Consider the following 22,848-nt stretch of genomic DNA (forward strand, 5'->3'; position numbering starts at 1 on the left):
ATGTAACCCCTATGAGGGACAGCATGACCTCCAGCTCCATATATGGTTACGTCCGTTTCTCTCGGGACTTGATGTTGAAGCTCAGGGTGTGTGGACACAAACTCATCAGTGATGGTGGTTACCTGCGAACCAGTGTCTAGCAGTGCTTTGCAGCTCTTTCCCGAGACGTCAACAACATGGTGCTCACCGGTCCCACTAGCTGCTCCTCTGTTTCACTTTTCTGGCTTAATTATGTCGCACTTGTACCTAGATTGTCTACACAATTAGGGCTGTCCTCCAATTTGCCCGCTGAATGCCCAGTATCAGCAGGCTTCTCTAGTTTAGCTGCTGCATTCTCTGCCCTCTGCGCATCTGTGCTCTACGTTCTGGTCGTGCACACTGTCTGGGGAAGTGGCCAATCTCTCCGCAGTTGTAACATCTTATCTCCGGATTGGAAGGGGGGCAGCGTGACAACACCTTTCAGGTACTGTATGCGCCGCCGCTGCCCCTCCATGATGACGTGGTCCATTGTTGACAGCTGCCGTTGGACCAATGTAGACAACTCTGCAAGCTGACTGGAAACATCTCCTGTAGTCTCCTGGTTCGCCTGGGTAGATGTGATCTTTGGTTCCGGTTGGACTTCAGTCTTAGGCTCGGTTGGTAGTTCAACTGGTGAAGTAGAGTGTTGCTGGATTCTATATGTGTTGTGTTGTCGCCTTTACTCTCGTGCTTGACGAAATTCCTCGGCAATGATGTGCAGCTCTTTCCGCAATATCTTGAAGCTCATTGTCCTGGGCTTCATTGGGGGCCAAGCGTTGCCTCACCCCATGTTCATGTAGGCCCGACATGAATTATGTGGTAAGTAGCATGCTAGCTAACATGACAAGCAAGCTAGCACAAATTCAAAATGTCAATTAAATGTTATTGTCTCTTTTTAATAACCTTTTCATGTCAATTTCATTTTGTGCGAGGTAAAGTGTTGTTTGCCTGAACAATGTATATGTCCTAGGTTGTTAATTTCAGCCTTGCATGTAGTTTGCAAAATCTGAAGAAAGTAAAAACATTCAACATTCTGAAACACATTACATGTATTGAGAATTTATTTCAATGTTTCACCAGTTTATCATGTCACAGAAAATATAACTTTCTGTCTGAAATTTTAAATTGATTATTTGCTATTTGCACAATAATATTGGACGGAATTGGACATAAGGCAGGATACGGTTGCATGGATTACAAAGTAAAACAAAATATTTGTCGTATCTGTTACTTGTCTTTAGAACAAAATTAGGTTGTATACTGTGAAACATTCCAATTTAATACATTTAAAATGTCCTCCACAGTCCACACACAACACCACAAAAGCTGTAGTCTCATATTTAAAGGGAAGATACAACATTTGCAAACATCAAAAAAGAAAATGACCAAATTATCACAAAATACCTCACTGAATTGTACTGAATTAGGAATTGACAGTCTAAAGTATCCTGTAAAATCGTGGCTCCTGGTGTGCTGACATTTTTGAAGAAAAAAAATGTATTTTTCCAACGCTGGTCGGCCGACCAGCGTTGGAAAACGCTGGCTTTTTCAAAAACTGCTATTTTTTTCATATTTAGTTATTCCGCATTTTCTTTGCAATAGATTACACACCTGTGAATGGGTACAAACCTGCTAGAGTAATTCTTTGACCTTACAATTCCCCAAAGTCTTTACGTTTTTCCGTTTCATCTTAAATGGGATCAGGAACCAGACTTCAAGAAAATGATTGGTCTGCTTGGTTTTCCAGCAAAAACAAGCCCAAAACGTGAAACAAGTCAGTTTAACAATATTTGCTATAACAAGCTAATCCTCCAAATTCATTTATTTCTGAAACTTGCAGCAAAAGCAAATGTTGTACATTCCCTTTAACCTAAATTTGTGAAGATAACAACTAGCACATTGGTATCAGAAATCATAGTTAAAGGTCGACATAATCGACATAATAAACGCAGAGAGCAACGTAAATGAGACCCAAACTGCAATGCAGACACATGGAAACATTTCATTTGACGGTCACCGACCATCCAGACAGACGCAGGCTACCGTGCACCCCGTCGGCAAAGTTGAACCTGGTTCAACCTTGTCGACAGTTTTCGTACACTGTCTGCATAAGCTTAACGTCGATATGGAAACTAGGCTTAACTATTTAGTGTCTTTGCAACACAGCACAAAAATCTCAACTAGTCAAAATATAAACGTCAGCAAGTATCAAAGCCAAAGTAATGAAATGTCAAATCTTCATACCTCTTATACTGGTTTCTGAACTATAAATTGGAAATGCTGGAACTGGAAGCTTAAGTTAAAAAAGAAACACATTGTTCAGTGTAAAGACAAGCCTTTGGACGGCCAGCGATGGACGGATTTTAAAATGGCACCTTGGATGTTGTTGAACAAGAATGTTGAACAAAGAGCATACAATTCCCAAATCGTGTTTTTTTATAGAGGGAGGGGGGCCAGTTACTGCTATTTTTTTTACAGGAATTATAAAAACTATACCCATTTCTTCTTGCCCTCCGGTACATTTAATGTAGTATATTTCAAACAAGTTCAAAATATCTGTAATTAAAAGACCATGAAATGAATGTTCACATATGAAAATATTATGTGCAAATTTCCACGACTCTGAAATGTATGAAATCTATGTGACATCCCTTCAAGCAAGGATAATGTCATTAAATTCGTGCATGTGGATCATTTTATAGGAAATTGCAAATGATCCTTTGTAGCTTTTAGAATAGTCTGGTTTCCAGTCAATGTGGAAGAATCTCTTTTGAGAAGATGTGCGGCGAAACTCTTTTCTTTTCTTTTCAGAACCACACATCTTTACAAAGGCAATTCTTCCACATGGTGTTACCATTAAACCCAGGTTACACTACACTATGTTCATCCCTTGGAAATTCATTAAAAGTCCTCTTCTCCGTGAAAAGAATCTTTAAGAGATGTTTCACGGACATTTACATGGGGCTTATAATTATATAGGACTAATCCTGTAAAGGTATTTTCACATTTTTTTAATGACCCTGGCCACTGAGGATTATCATTGGTTATAAAGGTACACTGGGTCTATCTCCATGGGCAAACAAAGGACTTTCTTAAGGGTGTTTTCACGGACTCCTAATCTGGCTTAATATGTTGAAAAATCCGTGAAAAATTAGTTAACTGTAATTTCAAGGGAAAATGGCTCTTTAAAGAATTCTTAAGGGATGAAGATGTTCATAGTGATATACCGCCATGCAAAGTTTCAGATCTTATTCAATTTCAAACAACTTTGGTTGTTACATCATGTTCTCTGTCACACATTTTGCCCCTCTTAACACAAAGTAAAACCTTTTAAAAATGTACACATGTTAACAATTCCCTTAAATACAGGTACTTGTATATTAGTTTAAAATGCTTTAATGGTAAATTTCATTTACAAACATTCCAGAACATTTTTTTTATACAACCAATATTTTACTTAATCATTATGGACTGGTTAAATCACCTCCTAAAACAGTTTACACAAAATATAATATTTCTTTATAGGTTGCAAGCACTCGATTCTGGCTATGTACAAACAAAAACAGTGCAATGTAGGCAAACATTTCAGGTGCATGTAGGCAAACGAAACGGCAAAACTTTACAATAAATGATATCTTCTTTATACAAAAAATTCCATCAAGAAATGTATCTGATTCAAATTGGATGACATGTACATGTATATGTATCCCCTAACTCTATTCAAATTTCAATAATAAGATGACCATGATGTTTGCAAATAGTGAAATTCGGTTGGAAAAGAGTTCACAAATGGACGGAATTCTTCAGCAAATTGAAAAAGAGCAAATACAGGAAGCATCACTTTGCAACACCGCAACAAAATACTTAAGAAGAAATCAAATTTTCCTTTGATTTCAGAAGCACTTTCGACCAGAAAGCATTTTTTTTTTTTACTTTAAAACATGTGAAAGATCATTAACCCTAGCCTTCACAATTCTCCAAAATCCTCCTTAAAAAAATGGAGGATTTTGTAGGATTGAGGCTACCAGTATATGGCAAAAACATGTAGTTAATTTTGAAGGATTCCCCGTGTCAAGGTTTTAGGCCGGACCTTGTGCTGTTTATGCTCAGCCAGGCCTAGATTAAACTTGTAATCATCCACACTGCTCCAGGAAGTCACTGGCTCTGCTTCAACATATTGACAGTAATTGCCGGATGATTTTGCAGGATTGAGGCAGTGGTCACCCTTCCAAGGACCACATGCAATAAATAATGGAAGATTTTGGAGGATTGAGGCTGTATGCAATTTATACATGGAGGCAGTAGGAGGATTTTGCAGGATTAAGAGTGCATCCTAGTAAAAATCCCTAGGGAGTTTGAGTTAAACAGCTGAAAATAAACATGCACTCAACTATCTCCTGGAAATCTGCACTTTGTTTTCATCACGCTAAGGAATTTTGGGATGCACATATTTGGTGCTCGAAAACAACCCGTTAGAGTGCTAGACTTGATTCAAGTCACGTGTATCTTTTCGCTTTAAACACATGATCTCATTATCATGGGACCTGAATTCCTGCACTGTATTTACACTTGCTTGGTATGCATGAAATGAAGAGCAAGTTTTTCTTTCCTCAGCCTGATGTCTTAAGTAGGTCATTCTTCAAGACAGTGCCTCCATCTTCAGTCTCTCCACTTCTTCCTTCTCCTTCATATGACGAGCTCTCAGCTCCTCGAGCCTGGCCATCTCAGACGCCGCCCTCTCCTCATGCTCCTCCTCCTCCTGGGCCTGTTGCCGTGAGGATGCTCCAAGTTGCCGTGAGGATGCCCCATGTTGCCGGGACAAGGCCCCGTACATGCGCTCATGCAACACCTCAGGCGGAGTGGGCATGCGAGGCTTAGGGATCTTCTTGGAATACTCCATGGCCTGCAACAGAAACAAATCATTGAATATACGCCAATCAGGTATTTCATTCCAGCACGCCGATGAAGTACATTGTACACGTATGTACATGTAGTTCAAATCAAAGCTCACTGGGGATAAAGATGTCCAACAACCGACAAAAAACAAAGGTTGCTGAGTACCGTACCTTTAATGAATTTGTTAAATGTGACACTTGACAAAATCAATTGCAGAAAGTACCACAAAGAACCAGTAAGGTTCCATTATCATGGAAATTGCAGTTATGCTCATCCCAAATGACCTTTGCACCATATTAAATGCATGCACAGTTTGAATACCAAATTGGCTTATTACATTCGTAGCTGCAGCAAAATCTGACTTTACGAAGGGTTCAAACACCAAAGTTGTTTACAGCATGTTCTTTATTTTCCAAGGTCAAGCCTGAGCTACTAGGACCTTGGATTATAGTACATGTGCTTTATTACTAACTGGAGCCCAGCACAAAGCAGTGTTTTAGCCCATCACAAATCCTTTCACAAATCCTTTCACAAGTCCTTATAATAAGTCCAGTCACAAGTAGCAGGATGAACAATGACAAAGGAATGCTGTTTTTAAACAGTTCGTTTGAATAGCTAGTGACTTGACTTGAGACTGAAGGACTTGTGATGGACTTGTTGGGGCTTGTGATGGACTCGACTACAACACTGGCACAGATTTATCATTTTGTTTACGCAATCTTAATACTAGTTTAATTTTGGGTGTTAATATTTAAATTAATTGTAAGTCAAGACTGCTGTCTCAAACTTTAAATTCTGACACACCAAAAACAAATTGTACAAAAAGAAAAAAGGTACACTGTCCCAAATTTAAAAGTTAATCTTTAAGGACTTATTTGTCAATTCCTTGGATTAACAAAATTTTCCTAATGAGCCAATATTTATTCTTTCAGGATGTTGTTAATGAGGGACCAACAATTGTTGTATATTTCCTGAAAAAAAATCATAATATTGGCTTATTTGGAAGTTTTCTTAATCTGTGGAATCCACCATTAAAGTTAAACCTATTGCGTGACAACTGGCAAAATTCACAGACGTTGGAGGGACAGAAAGTTCCTGAGGTAAGAGCCAACAATTTTAAGGAAAAAAAGGTTTAGTCATGTAACTCATTCATTGTAGTTTACTGTTAGTGTTATTCAATGTAGTACGTGCACTGATGGTGTATTGTTTTGAAAGGTTAGAGAAAATTTCAAAAAGTGCATTAGTGCTCACACATTCAAACAAACATGCAAACTAGGAAATAGGGACACAAGGTAGGTCATTTTAATAAAGTTGTCCATGACTTTCAAATGTGTAAGTATTGAATTTTATTTGAAAGGTATTAGCTTCATAATTTGCAAGTAATTGTCTTTGTATCTCTCAAATGCATGTGAGCTACATGTAAACAGTGCCCCCAATAGACTCCACAAGGAGGTGTCTAACTTGTCTATTAAAACTCACCATTAGTCACAACAAATCATATGGGCCAATTTTAGGAAGCTGCTCAGAGCCTTAGTACAGAATTATCTACAAAGCCGATGTCTCAATAATTACCGTGGAAAGGTTGCTGAAGTCGCTGAAGGCCTGAGCCATTATTTTCGACCAGAACCCTAAGAATTTTCCTCTGAGATTGGGGTAGAGGTGGCAGCTAGGGTTCATCAGGTGCGGATCAGGAAGTCTGAGTGGAGGGATGGAAGGAGAGCTTGGAAGTGTTCCTGCCAGCTTCTGGTGCAGTCTGCTTCGGATGAGGTCATTTGCAGCGTTATCCTTGAGGAAGTGTTTATTTTGGGGGACAAGCCTTGGTTTGCAGACCTCAAGGAGGAACGGCTCTGGTCATGGCTTTATTGTCCCTGAATTTACCTGGTCCTCTGAGATGGCCGATCTTCAGAGAGCATTGAGGCATCTATACTCTGTCAAGTTCAGACAGGCTAAATGGCATTGCAATATGTTGTCGAGTGTGTGCTTCCAAGGTTTACGAGACTGTCTGGTGGTGGAACCAATGACTGCCTAAAATGCCACTACATGTAGAACGTTGGTCTTGAATACATCAAAATTGGTGGTGTTCTCCAGCCCTAGGGCACTGAAGCCATTTGCTACCTCACAGCATGCGATGGAAGAGACAGTTGGAACCTGCAGGCGGATGGAGTCCATCCACTCTACTCTGGTACTGCGGGCTTCAGTTGAATGTGGGTAACAAGTAGGCAATGGTGGGTTTTGCCTAATTTAGCTCCACAGTAAATGCAGCATGATGGACAGAATCTAGCCAGTGTCTTTAGATGAACATGTGATCTAAGGCTTTGTTTGCTACCGTCAATGCTATACCATGTCAGCTTGTCATGCTTGTGAATGCTCTTCTTTAGGAGTCAGCGTTCAGTTTCATGATAGAGCAAGATGGTAGGCTAACCACTGTCTTTGGTGTAGCCTTTTAAGGATATGCCGACGTCATTGCTCTAGTCCTCCCGCTTGTCCCACGCTTGAGGCATGGACTACAAAGCAAGAGGCTCGACTCTATGGCTGCTATACTCGCATGCGGAGGATGGCTCTAGACGTGAGTTGGAGAGACAAAGTCAGGAATGAGGTGCTCTATGGCAACCTGCCAAGAATCTCCACAACTATCAGAACTAGGCGTCTGCGATTGGCTGGACACTGCGTACGACATCCAGAGGAAAGCTGCAAGCCAACTCATCCTATGGGAACCCACACATGGAGAAGCCTCTCGAGGTGGGCAGATGTTAACCTACGTGGACCAGCTGCGTCGGGACGCTGGACTAGCCTCTGCAGCCGAGATCAGAACGGCCATGGGAGAGCGTGATGTATGGTGTGCCTTTGTTGCAGTCCGATGAGAGTCAACCTGATGCTTGTCCCACGCAAAGGTTGAGTTGGCATCCGTGAGGACCAAGGAGCTCATGTGTAGACAGACCGTAGAATGAAATGATTGAGTTTTGCGTCATCATCCACCAGGTCTGTAGTGTGGCACACTGTGATTCTCAGCCTACTGGATCCCAGCTGACAAGGACCCGACATGCCAGTGGCATAATAGCAAGGATGACCCAACCTCGGGCCAAGTTGTTAAGTGACCCAGATCAGAGGAAGATGTGGTCACCAGCCCGACATTCCCTACTGCTGGCCCACCTGGACTTGCACAGACTTGCGATGGTGATGCCATACCAAGTGAGTGCACAGGACAAAAGACATCCCCGATGGCAATGCATGTTGACTGTCGGAGGTTCATAGAGTCCAGCAGCCCATTTAATTTAGTTCATGACTGCTCATAACAGGTACTGGCACATGCAAGTCCCGACTGGCACTCATCAGAATTTAGGCATGAATGTAGTATTTTCAAATATACAACTATTCAATTGAATGCAACGTTAACTGAATTTGTACAGATGCACAGCACTGGTATTTAATTTCTAATGATGGTGGAATGTAGGATTCGGAATCACTAAAGTTGTCATTAGATTCAAGATTCGAGAAACCTCATATCTCAGTAGTAATTTCCCACATGCATGTATCACTGCACCTCAAGAGGGTTTTAGTAACAGGTGCGATAAACATAGAGTCCCCTTAATACAATCCTGCGAAAGGTGCAGATAAAATTTCCCCTATCTGCTTCCTTTTGTGTCGTACAAACTCTTCATAGCTTGTGGAAATCTCAAAAGGATAATCTTTATCATCCGCTTCTTGGCTGAGCAGCACTATTTGTGCAACAGAACTCCCAGATATCACTGATCGAGATCCAATCAGCCAATTAGAGAAAACTTCCCTGCAAAATTCCCCAGATTATTATTGAGATGACTTTTTATTTTGGCATTTTATCATTTTAAAGCATTTTATTATGAAAATTATTTTAAAGCAGCTCCCTGAAAAGTAGGCCCACGATTGAAGGGTGCTCAGGGCAGTGAGGGAAAAAATGAACTTTCAACTGACCAATGTCCGTGAATCTTTGGGCCAGTCGTCTCCGTCAGTAGGTGAATCGGACCTGACCTGGGGCTTGGGAACCCTTTGGGAATACGCCAGGGCCTGGCTGGGTCCAGGCAGGACAGATAGATACAACAAAATTGGGAGGCGGGATGGGGATGAAGTAGGGATAAAAATGGGTACAAGGATGGTGAAATTGAATTATTTAAACACGGGTTGAAAATGAACGGACGTGCACCGATTTCACAAAGCGCATCTGAACTCTATGTATTCAAGCTGAAATATCTGCAAATTGGTACCTACGCTTGAATGTTATAGTCCATTGTTTTTAATTCTGTTTTATAAAGGCAATTAATTCTATCAACAAAAAATGTCTGTAATGCATGGCATTTCAGTTTTAACTTCCTGTAAGGGCTGGCATTGCTGGTTTATACATGGCACAAATGTGAACATGGATGCTACTTTCTAACGCCAACAAATTCATAGATGTCCGAGCCCACCTATTACCCTAAAGCTGCATATACCTGAGAAGCTGGTAGATCATATCCAGTCTTGGGAACTACGGCAGCGCTACCCACGAAATTCCGAGCATAACTCAGAATTTCATGGGTAGCGCTGCAAAAGTTACCAAGACTGCATATGATTCATCTTGTTGACAGCAACCTCAACTCCAATGGTAGGTCATCTGCACTTGCAGTATGAGAGGAAAACCCAGATATTTCGTGAGATAACTCCCAGTCCCATAACTCCTTCCTAGAGGTATATTATACTTACAATGTCTCTCTTGGAGGGTGAGGCATCTTTAGGCGTGACAGACTCCTGGGGCCACAGTCTCTTTGTCTGTTGCAGCTGCTTCTTATTCTGCTGCATGACAGTCTTAGCATAGTCTCGCTGACGGTTCACCTTCTCTTGCTGTTGAGCAGGGAAATTCATATTTCATTGGACTTAAGTGCAATACTAGCCCTCCAATGGCGACAATGAGAGAGATACCGGTACTGAATGATTACAGTCTATGAGCTCCGTGCGCTAACAAAGAGGGCGCCCTTTTACCTAGCAACAACGTCCCATGGGCGGGACATTTCGCTGGTTGACGCGCACCGTTCCTTGTGTGTGACGCGCGTACACCAGGCAGTGGCCGCGCTTCGCAGCAAATGAATTGCAGTCAGGCTAGATGGCGTCAGTCGGTCACTCCCAACTGTACTTCCTTTGTCGGTGAGGGGGTACTTGTGAACGGAGCGGATAATAAATCAATACACATGGACTACGTGCATGACCAGCAGATATGACCACTAGTAGTTCCATGTGCGGGACACAACGCATTGGCACACTGGTTCCCTAGCAGTGCCCTGTAATAAACCCATTGGCCCTCATACCACCCTAAACCGCCCTGTCTGGTACTTCTCATACAACTTCAAACCGCTCCCTAGCACTCTATGGTGTTATTGATTTATGAAGGAGTAAATACAATGTAATACAATAGGACACTTTTGGAATGTTGGTGGCAACAAACACACCGGCCCTTTTTCGATTGTTTGCGTCATATTGAGCATGCACGCTTTAGCTTAAACATGACGTAAACAATTGAAAAGGACCGGTGTGTTTGCTGCCACCAACGTCTCAAAAGTCTCCCATTTAATACAAGTGATGAAGGAATAAATATGTGTAAAGCCACTATAATTTTTTTGTAGATGCACATGCTGTTCCTTTTTTACATATTCCATGTGACAATTTCAATGAAGCGAACTGGAGAAAGCGATGGATGTGAGGGTAAATAAGACTCTCAATCACAAAGGCAAGTGTGCAAATCACATCAAGATCAGAGTAAATAACCACGTTAATACATGGTCAATCTACCGAAAGATGTTTTGGGGTGTACAAAGGGCAACGTACTAATAGTTTCAAGGCATTATGCGGCCACACGTATGCAGGTATTAAGAAAACCCTACAAACTCGAAACAAAACAAAAACCTGACATCATCAGGGAGGTGTGGGGGTGTGGATGCCCGTTCCAATCCCCCATGGGCATGGCACGTGTGTGTTGTTTGCAACAAGCTAAATGAAACTCTATTTCCCGATATTGTTTGCAATATGAGGACTTTTTTGGTAGAGAAAACCCCTCGCACCTTTTCTGTGATGAGATCTGGGTCAGGTCCCAGTCCGCCCAGCCTGATGTCGCTCTTAAGGTTGCGATAGTCCTTGATGGTGTACTCTTTGTACTGGGGCGGCTGCTTCTGTTTCAGGAGCCGGGCTGTGTAGCTGTCTGGATCACTCTTGCGCAGTGGCGAGGTGCCATCTGTGTGGGAAGGTGTGAAGGTACAGGGTCAGATAATGCAATTAGTCGGCAGATACCTGTAGGTGATGGGATTGTGCCTTTAATGATACAAGAATGGCATTTGGCACACAGTCAGAGTATGTCATGAGAACAATGTTTGGTTATAGGGCCATCGCAGATTTGTCCTTCGAAAAAAAATTGGAGAAATACATGTAACAAGCAATGGCAGCCATTTTAAAAATTTGGAAAAATGCTTGTTATTCTACCTGTAGATATTTTTTCAAAGGACAAACCTGCGATGGCCCTATAGCCAAAGATAAGCACAATTCCCCCAAATATTTCCCCTATCTGCCCCACTAAATGGTTTGAATGCAAGTTTAATCTCGTCTTGGCCCAAGACAGGCTTTAGAGTTTCCCCCAATGCAGCCAATCTTTGGCAGGCGTAGCCAAGCCACACAGACTCTAACAACAATATGAATAAAATCCAGTCATGAGAATCTGGGCACTTGGACTAGAGAAATTCTGAGCACATCTCACATGCACTGGATGAATGCTAAATTACGTGCTTGAGATTTTCTGGTGTGAGCTCCCAGATGAAAATTCCAGTTGAAACCAGTTCAAATGGAAATTGGTGACTGGTTTAAATGGTTTTCAACTGGTTTAAAACCAGTTAAACCAGTTCAAAACCAGTCACCAATTTCCAGTTATCAGGTACATGTACCAGCTGAAATTAGTTGAACCAGTTGAACTGCTTTCAACTGGAATTTTCATATGGGAGTGCAGAGATTCTGGAGATAAGCCTTCAACCATTGTGATGGCTTAGCTACACTTTTCTGGAAGGGAAAAACAACCCAAACTTCAGTCATGGACATAGACTTAGTTAAAGCAGAGATTCAGAGGAATCAAGCAGACAAGAAAGTCAGATCACAATTCTAATCACAAGGTAATCACAATTAAGGTCACAAGTAACAGGGGAGGAACAAAGAAATGCCACGTAAAAATTAATTTGACTATGATTTGTGATGACTGGTCAGGACTAGGTAACAACTCTGGGTTTCAGAGACTCTTGTGCTGCCTTCTTGTAACTGAACATAGCTTCTGTGACCCTGTTTTGGAACTCAAGATTGACACATTAGGTTAGTCGTCTAGAGCCACTGTGGTCATTTCATCTATGGCCACTGAAAGGTTAACCCCAACAATCCACAACCTGAGATTTTGAACATTTCAAACTCGATTTCAATTGTACACTTACCCTCTCCAGGTTTGGAATGTCCAGGTATATCAGGCAGCACGTGGTATGGGCTTGTTCTCCTGGTTGCATGCTGGTACCCTGCGCCTGTCCCTTCATTAGCATAAACCATGGGGTTCATGTCAGAATCAAAGCTGTCGTGGTAGTCATCTGCGAAAGCTACTCTGGCCCTAGGAGGCCCACTCATCTGAGGACGTGCAAACCCATTGTTCCGGGCAATCTGGGTAGCATGATCGGCCGAGTAGCTGTAAGGTTGGCCATTCATGCTGCGAAGGACCTGTGGGTAGGTCTGATTGTATCCAGGCTGGAAGGCTTGAGGAGCTTGGGTGTATCCTGGACCAGATTCATTGTATCCAGACATGGCAGGTACTCCCTGTGGATAATACCCTTGTGGGATGGGACCAGGTCCTTGGTTCTGGATGTACAGGTTGGTGTCTGAGTGCCCACGTCTCAGAGGTAGGTTTCGCTGATCTTGGATCAGCTGATGGGTCCAGTCTTCATGAGCCCATGTCTGGGCACTTCCTGGATAATGTGCATCCTCCACCAAAGGGTCATCATACTGTGAACTCTCCCTAGAAATGTCTGGCAAGGGCTTCTTGGGGTTGATGCGAGTCGGAGTAGGAACCTTCTTTTGCATCTCTGAGTATTTCCGCCTAGGTGGACCGCGGGCTAGGTTGGTCTTGTTCAGGTCGATGAAATTTGGCTTTGTCTTTGGTGGGCCACGTTGCCTTGGTTGTTCATTCTGTGCTGGTAGGCCTGGATTAGGATACTGCCCCGGTGCAGGTTGCATGCCCTGATTTGGGTATACCCTGCTTGGGTTTTGGGAATGGTTGATGTAGTCTTGAGGACCTGGAGGTCTTGCCTGTTGTGTGGCAGGACCTGGGTTATTTTGGTAACCTGTATCATATGGATGCTGCTGATCATAGTATTGTGCTTGGTCTTGATATGGGACATCCGATCTCTCCATTGGAACATTGTAACCCGAGTACTGCTGATTATAGAAGTATTCCTCTGGAGGGTTGTGGCTTCCTTGCTGGGGATTATACTGTGGTGCTGGCTGAGCCCCGTAAAACTGCTGAGGCACTTGTGATGGATGGGCATTACTCCAAGGAACACCAGGAGCCTGCTGCTCCCAGCCTTGCTGCATCCTAAAGCCATCTGAGTTACCCTGGCTATGTTGTGGTGCAGCACCAGGGAATCCTGGCTGCTGATTCATGGTACTCTGGCTCTGGGGATTTGGATACAAATGCTGATGCTGGTTATTGAACTCGTCCTGATGATGGACTGGATGGCCTTGTTGTGCACTGTAGGGTTGTTGAAACATAGGATCCTGTGTGCCCTGGGATTTAGACGAAGTCTGCCGCTCCCTGTTCTGACCTGCCTGAGGTGTATATTGGATGCCCCTATCCTGGTAGCTTGCTCCAGAAGCACCCCTTGACACAGATGGGTAATCTTCTGGTTTTTCAAAGTCTTCCTTCTTATACGTGCTGCTTAGTGGCTTCCTGGTCTTCGGAGGAGTGTGATTTGTTATGCTTTTCTTCTCCTCAACTTCCAAATCATTGTTGATGGCTCTCTGAACAGCAGATTTGTTATCTCTACCATGCTTTTGGGCAGCATCTGTTTCAAACCTCAGATCCCTGTAAGGGTCTCCCTCTTTGGTCTCTGAAACAGGTGGAGTCCTACCCCGACCCATGGATTTTCCAGACATTACTGTGCCAACACTTCTAAGTCTCACCTCTCCAAAGGGTGTCCTTGATTTTGAAGCACTGCTGCTAGGACTCTCTGTCTTATCTTGAAAGGGAGGAGGGCGAGTTGATTCATTAACCCCTTCTTGCTGTGCAGCAGTTTTCTGTATCATAGGTTCTGAGATATGTTTTGGTGTGCTGTGCCGTGGTGGAAGTGTTTCATTTGACAGACCATTTTGATTTCCCACTTCATTTTTTACAATTGGTTCCTCCACTGGAAAGGGCTTAGCAATTGTAATTTTTCCACCATGGGATTTCTTGCCACTGGGACTTCTTCCATCATCAGCAGATGTCCTTCTGGCATTGATGGTTTGTAACTCAAGCGGGCTTTTCTCCTTTGGTGGTGTTGGCTTAATCCGGAACTCAACTTTTGGTTCTTCAGGTTTCGTCTGCGTTCCATGGAGATCCCTGTAAAGAGGTTTGCCAAAGTGATCAACAGGGCTTCCCTTCTCATCAAGGAAGTGTTCTCCTTCGTCTCCACTATCATCAGATATGTAAGCCACCCGGACCTCTTCTCCGTTCTTCCTGACAATTTGAGAGTCTGAGTGTTCAACTCTTGGCACCTCAACTGCAGCATCTGATTTAGACCTTGTTCTCTTAAGGAGCTCCTTAGCAGAAAGCTCATCAGCAGGGATGGGTGTTGCCTTTATCCTATTACTCAGACTTCTGACACGGGTTTGATTTCCTTGCACCGTGTTCCCTTGACTTTGAGGATTTTGCTGTGGTGATCTCCTTTTGTTGCTACTGTTTGACCCAGCAGACCCTTTTTGATTTGCTGAACCACGCTGTCTTGCAAGGTCCGAGTAATTAGGACGATTGGATCCTCTTGATCCCAAGCCACGACTTCCAGACCTTGAGGGGGTCTTCCTTCTACCTTGAGGAGGAAGGTCTTTCAATCCTGCAGATCCCCCAGCACTAGGAGATCCATGTGAATTTGAATGCTTCCCTGATCCCAAGCCACCGAGAATCTCCCTACTAGAATTGGCTGACGAGTTATTACTACTGTGACCACTCCTTAGAGCTACATCACTATGTAATGGCGAGATGCTAAGTGGCTGCTTATTTCCTGGCCGTTCTTCCTGAGGACTGTTTTGTTTTGGTGCATGAGCATTAGCCGACTCATCTTCTCTTTGAGGCGGGATAGTATTTGGCACATTGTACGACTCCTCTTCTTCTAAGGAATCATAAGGTGCATCCTCGGCACCGTTGTCATCTGTATCATCTTTTTCATGAGTATCATTAGGATGTGTTGGCTCACGTGCCTGTTCTGGATACCCATCATCTAATGAGTCTTGGGGATAAGTTTCAGAAACTTGGGTGTTTGGGAAACCTAGGGCAGTACGATTTATTGCAGCATTATCAGGCTCCTCAAAATCCAATGAATCGGGTGGTACAGCATTATTTGAATCCCTAGTGGGTTGTCCATAATCAAGCGAATCATTTGGTGTTTGATCAAAGGGTTCCTGTTGCTCATGTGGTGCCTGATTTCTGTCATCATATTGTTCCTCATCATCTGCATAATCTTGATTATCATATCTCCTGGGGTAACTTGAGGAGATCGATGGGGTTTGACCTTTTGGGTAGTTATTTTCGTCTTCTGGCATGTAGGCATTCTCACGAGGTACATTGTCATGAGCATCCCCTTTGGGGTAACTACCTCCTTGAGGATAATTGCCTTCTTCTGGATACCCACTCTCTTCTGGATACCGAGCATCCTCATGGTATCCGTCTTCGTTGGGATAACTATCCCTTTCAGGATAGTTTCCACCTTCCGGATAGTTATCTTCTTTAGGATAACTATCCGCCGTGGGATCTACACCAGGTTTAGAATTGTTCCTTATGCCTTCATCTTCAGCAGGATTATTCTCATACTCAGTATCCTCAAATTGGTCTTGATCTGGATAGTTTACAGGAGCTCCATTGTTTTCAACACCTGTGACTTCCTCTGGCTGTCTTATGGGGGACAGACCAACCTGGCCTGCAGTGTTGTCATTTGCATGGTCTCCTTCCTCTGTGGGTTCACTGTTTACTATATCCCCATATGGGTGTGATATCTGATCATCATCTCCATTGGGATATGCCCCAGTGAGGTTGTCATTCTCTTGGCCCCTATCATCAGGATATCTGGTTGGTGTGGCTTGATCTTCATATGCACTTTCTGGATCAGGATAATTACTTGCAATTGGATCATTTGAACCATTAATAGGTTCACTTTGTCCTTGGGGATCCTTGGAATAGGCATTTGTCTCATCTCCATACGCGGCAGGCTCATCTGCATAATTGGCAGGTTCATTACTGTGATCAGATGCCACATCTTCAACACTCCCCCCTCTGGTATCGTCCCGAGATCCACTGCTTCCAGATTTGTGAGAAGTTTGTCTCTCTGACGCTGGCTGTTTTTTCTTTCTTTTGGCACTCTTATTGGTTTCCTCAAGGTTTTTTCTATTAAGGACGCCTTCAGGCTCCATCCCAAGGTCCTTGAAGGATTGCCGGACCCGCTCCTTCAGGTCATCCTGATACTGTTTTTCTGCATTGAGACTATCCTGAGAATCCGCAGGTTCGTCAATAGGAGAGTCATCCATACCTCGACTATCAGCTGACGAGTTGCTTGCTGGACGCTCATCTAAGGAGTCTCTGAACTGATCCGGGTAGCCCCTGCCTTCATCATCAGGCTGGTCGACGCCCGGCAACTCCCCTCCCATGTTGTTATTTACCTCCATTGCTCCACCGCGATTGGACAATGGGTCTTCCTGGCACAGTGCATCACAGAAAGGCTTCTGCTGGTTAGGGAGGCTTCCTGTTTCTTGATCATCATTGTTGTTGAGATGGAAATTGATGCGACAATGAGATGATGCGACCAGAGCTAGGCTTGGAAGGAGCGGCGGTGGCTAGATCCCTGGAGCGGTGTGGTGGCTGTTGATACCATGGATCACAATTTGTAGACTTCTACTTGACAGTAAGCTGATAACCTGTGTGATGCTGACAATACTGTGGAAAAGAAAAAAGAGACAGAAATTAGTACGAACAAGATTAGTACAAGAACTAAGTACCTGCACTTGTGGTGTACATTGTCTTCTAAACTTTACATGCAGGGAAACATGTACATTCACATGCATCTGAAACTATATTTTAACACTTTAATCACAATGGAACACTAAGCGATCAGAGAACAAAAAACTGTAATGAGTGAAATGCTAACTGGCAAGTTCCATGAGAATGGAATTTTTAAAAATTAGAAAGTCATCAAAAATTACACCATAACATCAGGGGTACTGGTATAAAAGGGGGCGTCAAGGCCATTCATTTTAAAGGGAATGTACATCATTGGCTTTTGCTGTAATTTTCAGAAATGAACTATTTGAGAGGTTAGTATAATAGATCGAATATTGTTACACTGAAATTTTTGAAGTTTGGTGTTCGAAAAGGTTGGAAAAACCAAGAAAAACAAAAATGTTCAAGTAGTCTGGTTCCCTGACTCCACAAAAGATAAAATGGATCAATTTATAGATGATGGAAAATTGTAAAGCAAGGGAACCAGTCTAGCTGGCCTGCACCCGTTAATGAACATGTAACCAAAAGCAAACAAAATTTGGACTGAACAAAATGGTAAATTTGGAGCAGTAGTTGAAAAATAGTTTTTCCAACGCTGGTCGGCCGACCACCGTTGGAAATGTTGCAAAAATACCATTTTCTTGAAAATGACTTCACACCAGGTGCAATAATTTTACAAGATGCTTGAGACTGTCATTTACCAACATCCTAGTTTTTCGTAAAAACTGGGTAGTTTTATTTTTCGATGTTTGCAAATGTTGTATATTCCCTTCAATGATGTGCCAGTGTGAGATGGAATAGCTATGGTCGAATGTATTTTTTTTGGTTAAAAAACACTTTAAATTATGAATTTATTTTTACATGAACAATGTACAATGCAAGTGTTATTGTAAGTTTTTTTGTTTTTCAGGAAGAGAAAAAGTAAATGTACATTGTATTCTATGGCAAATGAGTTTTTTTGTTTGATTATTAGTTTTTTAAAAGTTTAAAGTTTTACCCAAGATGGGCGGACAAACTTTAACATGAGCTACCAAAATATATCTAGAAATCTATGATGAACTATTTTCAATAATTATAATGGCAGACTATGACTTGTACCCTAATGACGGAAGGGCACAAAAAGATTTTGCACAGGCTTTAGTGCAAAAAAATGCCAAAAAGCGAAAGGGGATAATTTTTTCCTCGTTTTGGGGGTTTATTGACATTTGTAATCTTTGATAAACACATTTGAAAGAAATAGTATCAAAATCGTGGAATAATGTTGTTGTTGTGGGAAAACAATTGGCATCTTTCAAAATTTTCCCAAATTTTACTTTTGTTGACACGTCAGTGGGCCTATAAAATACAAACCTTTAATAGCCATAACTTGTCAACGGAATGTCTGATTGAAGTGCAACAAACAGTACTTATTGTAAGGAGCATTTTTTTTTCTTTCCTAATACAATACAAACCCTGGTTTCTACCTCTGCTCGCTTCCGTCACATTTTGCCAGAATGCCTCACATATACAGGGTGAGTCAAAAAGAACTTGACCGGGATTGGTGATGTTTTTCAAAACAAACAAATGACACCCAAAAGTTCAGTAAAGCATATATTTAACAAGCACTCTCTCCTGCTTATTAGAAAAAAAAATGAAACAAATTGATCATTCCTAAGAGGAGTTATGTCTATTTTAATAAAGGTACTCATTTTGCAAGCTGTCCACGGAATACTTGAACAAACAAATGTAAAGTAAGCATTTTAGCTGTGTACATTAACATTCAATGGACAGTTACAAACATGAGTGCTTTCAGTAAAACAGGCATAACTTCTCTTAGGAATGATCAATTTGTTTCATTCTTTTTTTCAGATAAGCAAAAAAGAAGGCTTGTTTAATATGTGCTTCACTGGGGTTTTGAGTGTCATTTGTTTGTTTTGTAAAACATCACCAATCCCGGTCAACTTCTTTTTGACTCACCCTGTATGTACTTATGCACACACTTGTAAACCTGATTTTCCAAAGCAATACCTTTGTACACTGTCTGCATTCATTATATGCTGACTACTCATACATTGTATACATGTAGTCCCAAGGCAACAATATTGACGTTTCAAACTATTAACAAACTGTTGTCATTCAGACTCGTCCAGCTTTCAGGATTGGATGAAATACACTGCAATTAATAATTCATGCTTGTACATTGTTAAGTATTGGGTCAATATGCATGTGTAGGTGGGCTGAGCCTAAAGTGGGCAGGATCATCAGCATGTAAAGTATGGTCGAGGGCAATTCCACTGTTAGGTCCAAAAAAAAAAAATATTCGATCTCTGGTCAGACCAAAGTTCCGGAATTGACGCGGCCACGCGGCTTTTTTTTTTTTTTTGGCTTTTTTTTTTCTTCAAGCTTGGATTATACAGACAAGGTGGGGTACGATTTTGTTTTTTTGGTGTCCTCATGTACATTGGTGTCCTCCATAATTTGCCTTGGTGCTTTCGATCATTTGCCTTGGTGCAATTTCCCATTCCTTGGTGCCCTTTGGTAAAACAAAATTGAGGTGCCGAAATAGAGGGCGCTGTTGGAGCTACTGCGGAACATTTTGGAAAAAAAACAAGATCGACGCGCATGATTAAAATCGACGCGAGCGCTGACCAGAGACCGACTTATTTTTTTTTTTGGCCTTACTCACATTACATTTTTGTAACGTGAGTAACTGATTTTGTGTGTCTTGTTTATCATACATAACACATTTTTCTGGATGTCATCTTTGGTGCTTAGGTACATTATTATGTAGGTCTAGGTCTACTCTATCTACCATGGGGATAACAGTTATTAAAGTATGGTAATTGCTGCCCAAGAAAATTCAAAAGTACATCAAAAATGTAACGCGAGTAACCATGGAATTGCCCTTATAGTGATGACATGCATGACTAAATACAGGCAGGAGTTAAAAAGCCAATTAAAACAAGGAAAGAGTTTTCTAACAAACATTTATTAGGCCTAATGTATGCACATTTGTATGGGGGAGGAAATAATTTGTCAAAATAGCTCAACTTCAAAGAAATTGTTTATTTTCACTGGAGAGTTTCTCAGATTTGTTCAAGTGCACTACAGAGAACACTACAGTGGATTTTGTGCCATGATGAGGCGACCATTTATTGGGTAACTTTCCGACCAAATTTCTGGACAATAAAATGTTTCACTGGTTTCAACAGCAAACGTTATTGAGGTAATAAGCCTTACACGTAAACCAATCAGCCAGTACATGTATTATTTAAATGAGTGAATTTGAACCTTGTCAACAAAGTGGTTTGGCAATTGCATTCACTAGCGCAGTGCCCGTCTAAAATGTGCATGTTCGGGAAACGCAAATTGCTGTGCCACTGGTATAGGTTGCATACTTGCAGAGTTTTGGAGAACTGCTCTAAAAAACAACGCACGCGATTCAATGGTGTTGTTTTCACAGGTTGAACGCACACTTACGTCAAAGTTTGTGCCAAGTTTGAAGTTCGACCACCTACAATGGTCGCTCAGTCGACTGCAAAAATAATGTGCCCTTGTACATACGAAAACATGGTATGCAGTGCTATTCACCCATACTGGACAATGTATTGCCCTACAATGCACGTGCGCGTGCCCGTCCTTTATGCATTGTTTGCGTCATATTTAGCATGCGCGCTTTAGATTAAACATGACGTAAACAATTGAAAAGAACGGCAGTGCGTGGTGTTATGTTCAAAGCTATACACTACCACGCTAGGCTTCAGAAAATACTGCTTTTTTTGCAGCTTTTTCGAGAACCGCTCATCCAAACCACTTCAAACTTGACACTGCACATTCTGTGGCCCCGAGCAATACACCCGCCGATTTTCAACTCCATACAGTGCCCGGTTTTGGAGATAATCAACGGACAGACAGACAGACAGACAGAGATTCCTGGAATTATAGTAAGGATGAGGAACTCTGAAGTGCACTTTAAAATCATTGGACCAACCAAACTAGTTGGCGACATTCTCAATAAATACCCCTGGAACTATGGGTATTACTTGTAATACCCATAGGTAGGCATATCAACGCAAACATGCTGTATAGTGCACGAATATTATTCAATCAATCTGCCAGAATGAAGTCCTCTGAGTTTTGGAGTGATCGCAGTATATTTGTACCCCAAGACCTATGCCCAGTACTTCTTGACATACTCATGCTCAAAACGCTAAAACTAAAAGGGTTGAAATCGATCCCGATGGTGCAAAAAAATGATGAAAACAGTCTCTGTTCTGTACCGAAGCTACAGCTTGAGTTTTAACGTTCTAACGTGCTCACGAAGCATTGTTGGCGGGACGTCAGAGTCTTTCAGTCTGGGAACCGACCACAGACCCCGAATCGCAAGGCCCAAACAAACCGTGCAGGAAAATCATGATTTCTACCCCAAAAATCTGTCCAAAATTGCAAACCGGGTATTATTAGAATTGAGAAAAGTCTGCTTTTGATTGTATAGAAGTTGATTTTGAGCAATAAAAAAATGTTTCAAAATTTTGAGTCAAAAACATTTTTTTATTGCTCAAAATCAACTTCTATACAATTGTAGTGCTTCACGGTGTATCTACACATGCGTCAGGAGCGTGAACCGAGACGGTGCTTGCCGCGGCCGACTTCACTTCTTACGGGTCCGAATTCCTCGTAAAAAGACAAGCCCGCAGGATTACTGTTAATCCCAGGCTTGAGTCCGATCCGGCAACTTGGGTCTCGAACGCAAAGGAGACGGATTGGTGCAGAAACACGAGAACACTAGAAGTTCTAGAAGAGTTTTGGTAACAACCATGTGACAATGTTTATCATACAACAACGACTGATCTAAGATGGCGGCGCCCACGAAAAACGATAAATTGATCATCGGTCACGTGACCGCATAATTCTGATACATTGATTAGTACGGGTGAAATATCAACTGGCACTACACTCCTCCCACTTTTCTTCTTTGGATGATGGTGTGGGGGGCTCTTAACATAAGTTAGTGAAAACTACAAGTATTACAAATACTAAACATGGAAAAACACTACATAAAAAACCCAACACTAAATAAGTGCCATTCCTCCTAACTGAAGGAAAGCATTGGTAGAGGTTCATATTGCTCCCTATACAGCGGCAAAGGCTGAGAGAGTTCTATGTCCTGTTTCAGTGGAAGAATGCCCTCGCGTTTGTTTCGGTTAGTTCAAGAACTTCTTCCGGTGAGATGTCTCCCAGAATGGTGGCCACCGACTCAGCTGTGTAGTCAAGTAGAGATGGGGCATTCAGTTTCTTGCCAACTGGGGGGCAGTAAGGCGCATCGGTCTCCAGAAGCAGCTTGTTCCTTGGAACTGACTTCAGGGCAGCCCTCTGTCGACTGTTGAAGTTGTTCGCCATGTTACTTATGCTGAAGTGGGTACTGGGGAAGGACTCCAGCCACTGCTGGACTACCTCTGTGGTGCTGGAGAAACAGTGCAGCTGGATCTTCTGACTTCCCTTGATGATTGGTGTTATGACGTCCAGGCATCGCATAGCCCTTGTCTGGCTGTTGGGGAAATGCCTGTTCAATAGCCGCCAGATTAGTCAACGGAATCCTGGAACCTCTGGCCAACAATCTGTCAAGATGGAAGTGGCTATCGAAGCTGCGGATGAGAGTCTTCTCCGCCTTCTTGTATGGGGCACTTCCTGTGGATCCC

At 42.3% G+C, this 22,848-nt stretch overlaps 1 protein-coding gene across 1 annotated transcript; it reads right to left on the reverse strand.

Annotated features, from left to right (window-relative positions):
- Positions 1 to 3,164: 3,164 nt before the first annotated feature.
- Positions 3,165 to 22,549, reverse strand: LOC119732808. The gene is given in 7 exon segments (XM_038206412.1): positions 3,165 to 4,921; positions 8,863 to 8,955; positions 9,628 to 9,765; positions 10,977 to 11,146; positions 12,378 to 16,953; positions 16,955 to 17,065; positions 22,367 to 22,549. Coding segments are annotated over 7 exon segments (5,535 nt in total). The 3' UTR covers positions 3,165 to 4,657.
- Between the last annotated feature and the right edge of the window lie 299 nt (positions 22,550 to 22,848).

This window comes from Patiria miniata, unplaced genomic scaffold, assembly GCF_015706575.1.
Source record: "Patiria miniata isolate m_02_andy unplaced genomic scaffold, ASM1570657v1 HiC_scaffold_25, whole genome shotgun sequence".
NCBI lineage: Eukaryota > Metazoa > Echinodermata > Asteroidea > Valvatida > Asterinidae > Patiria > Patiria miniata.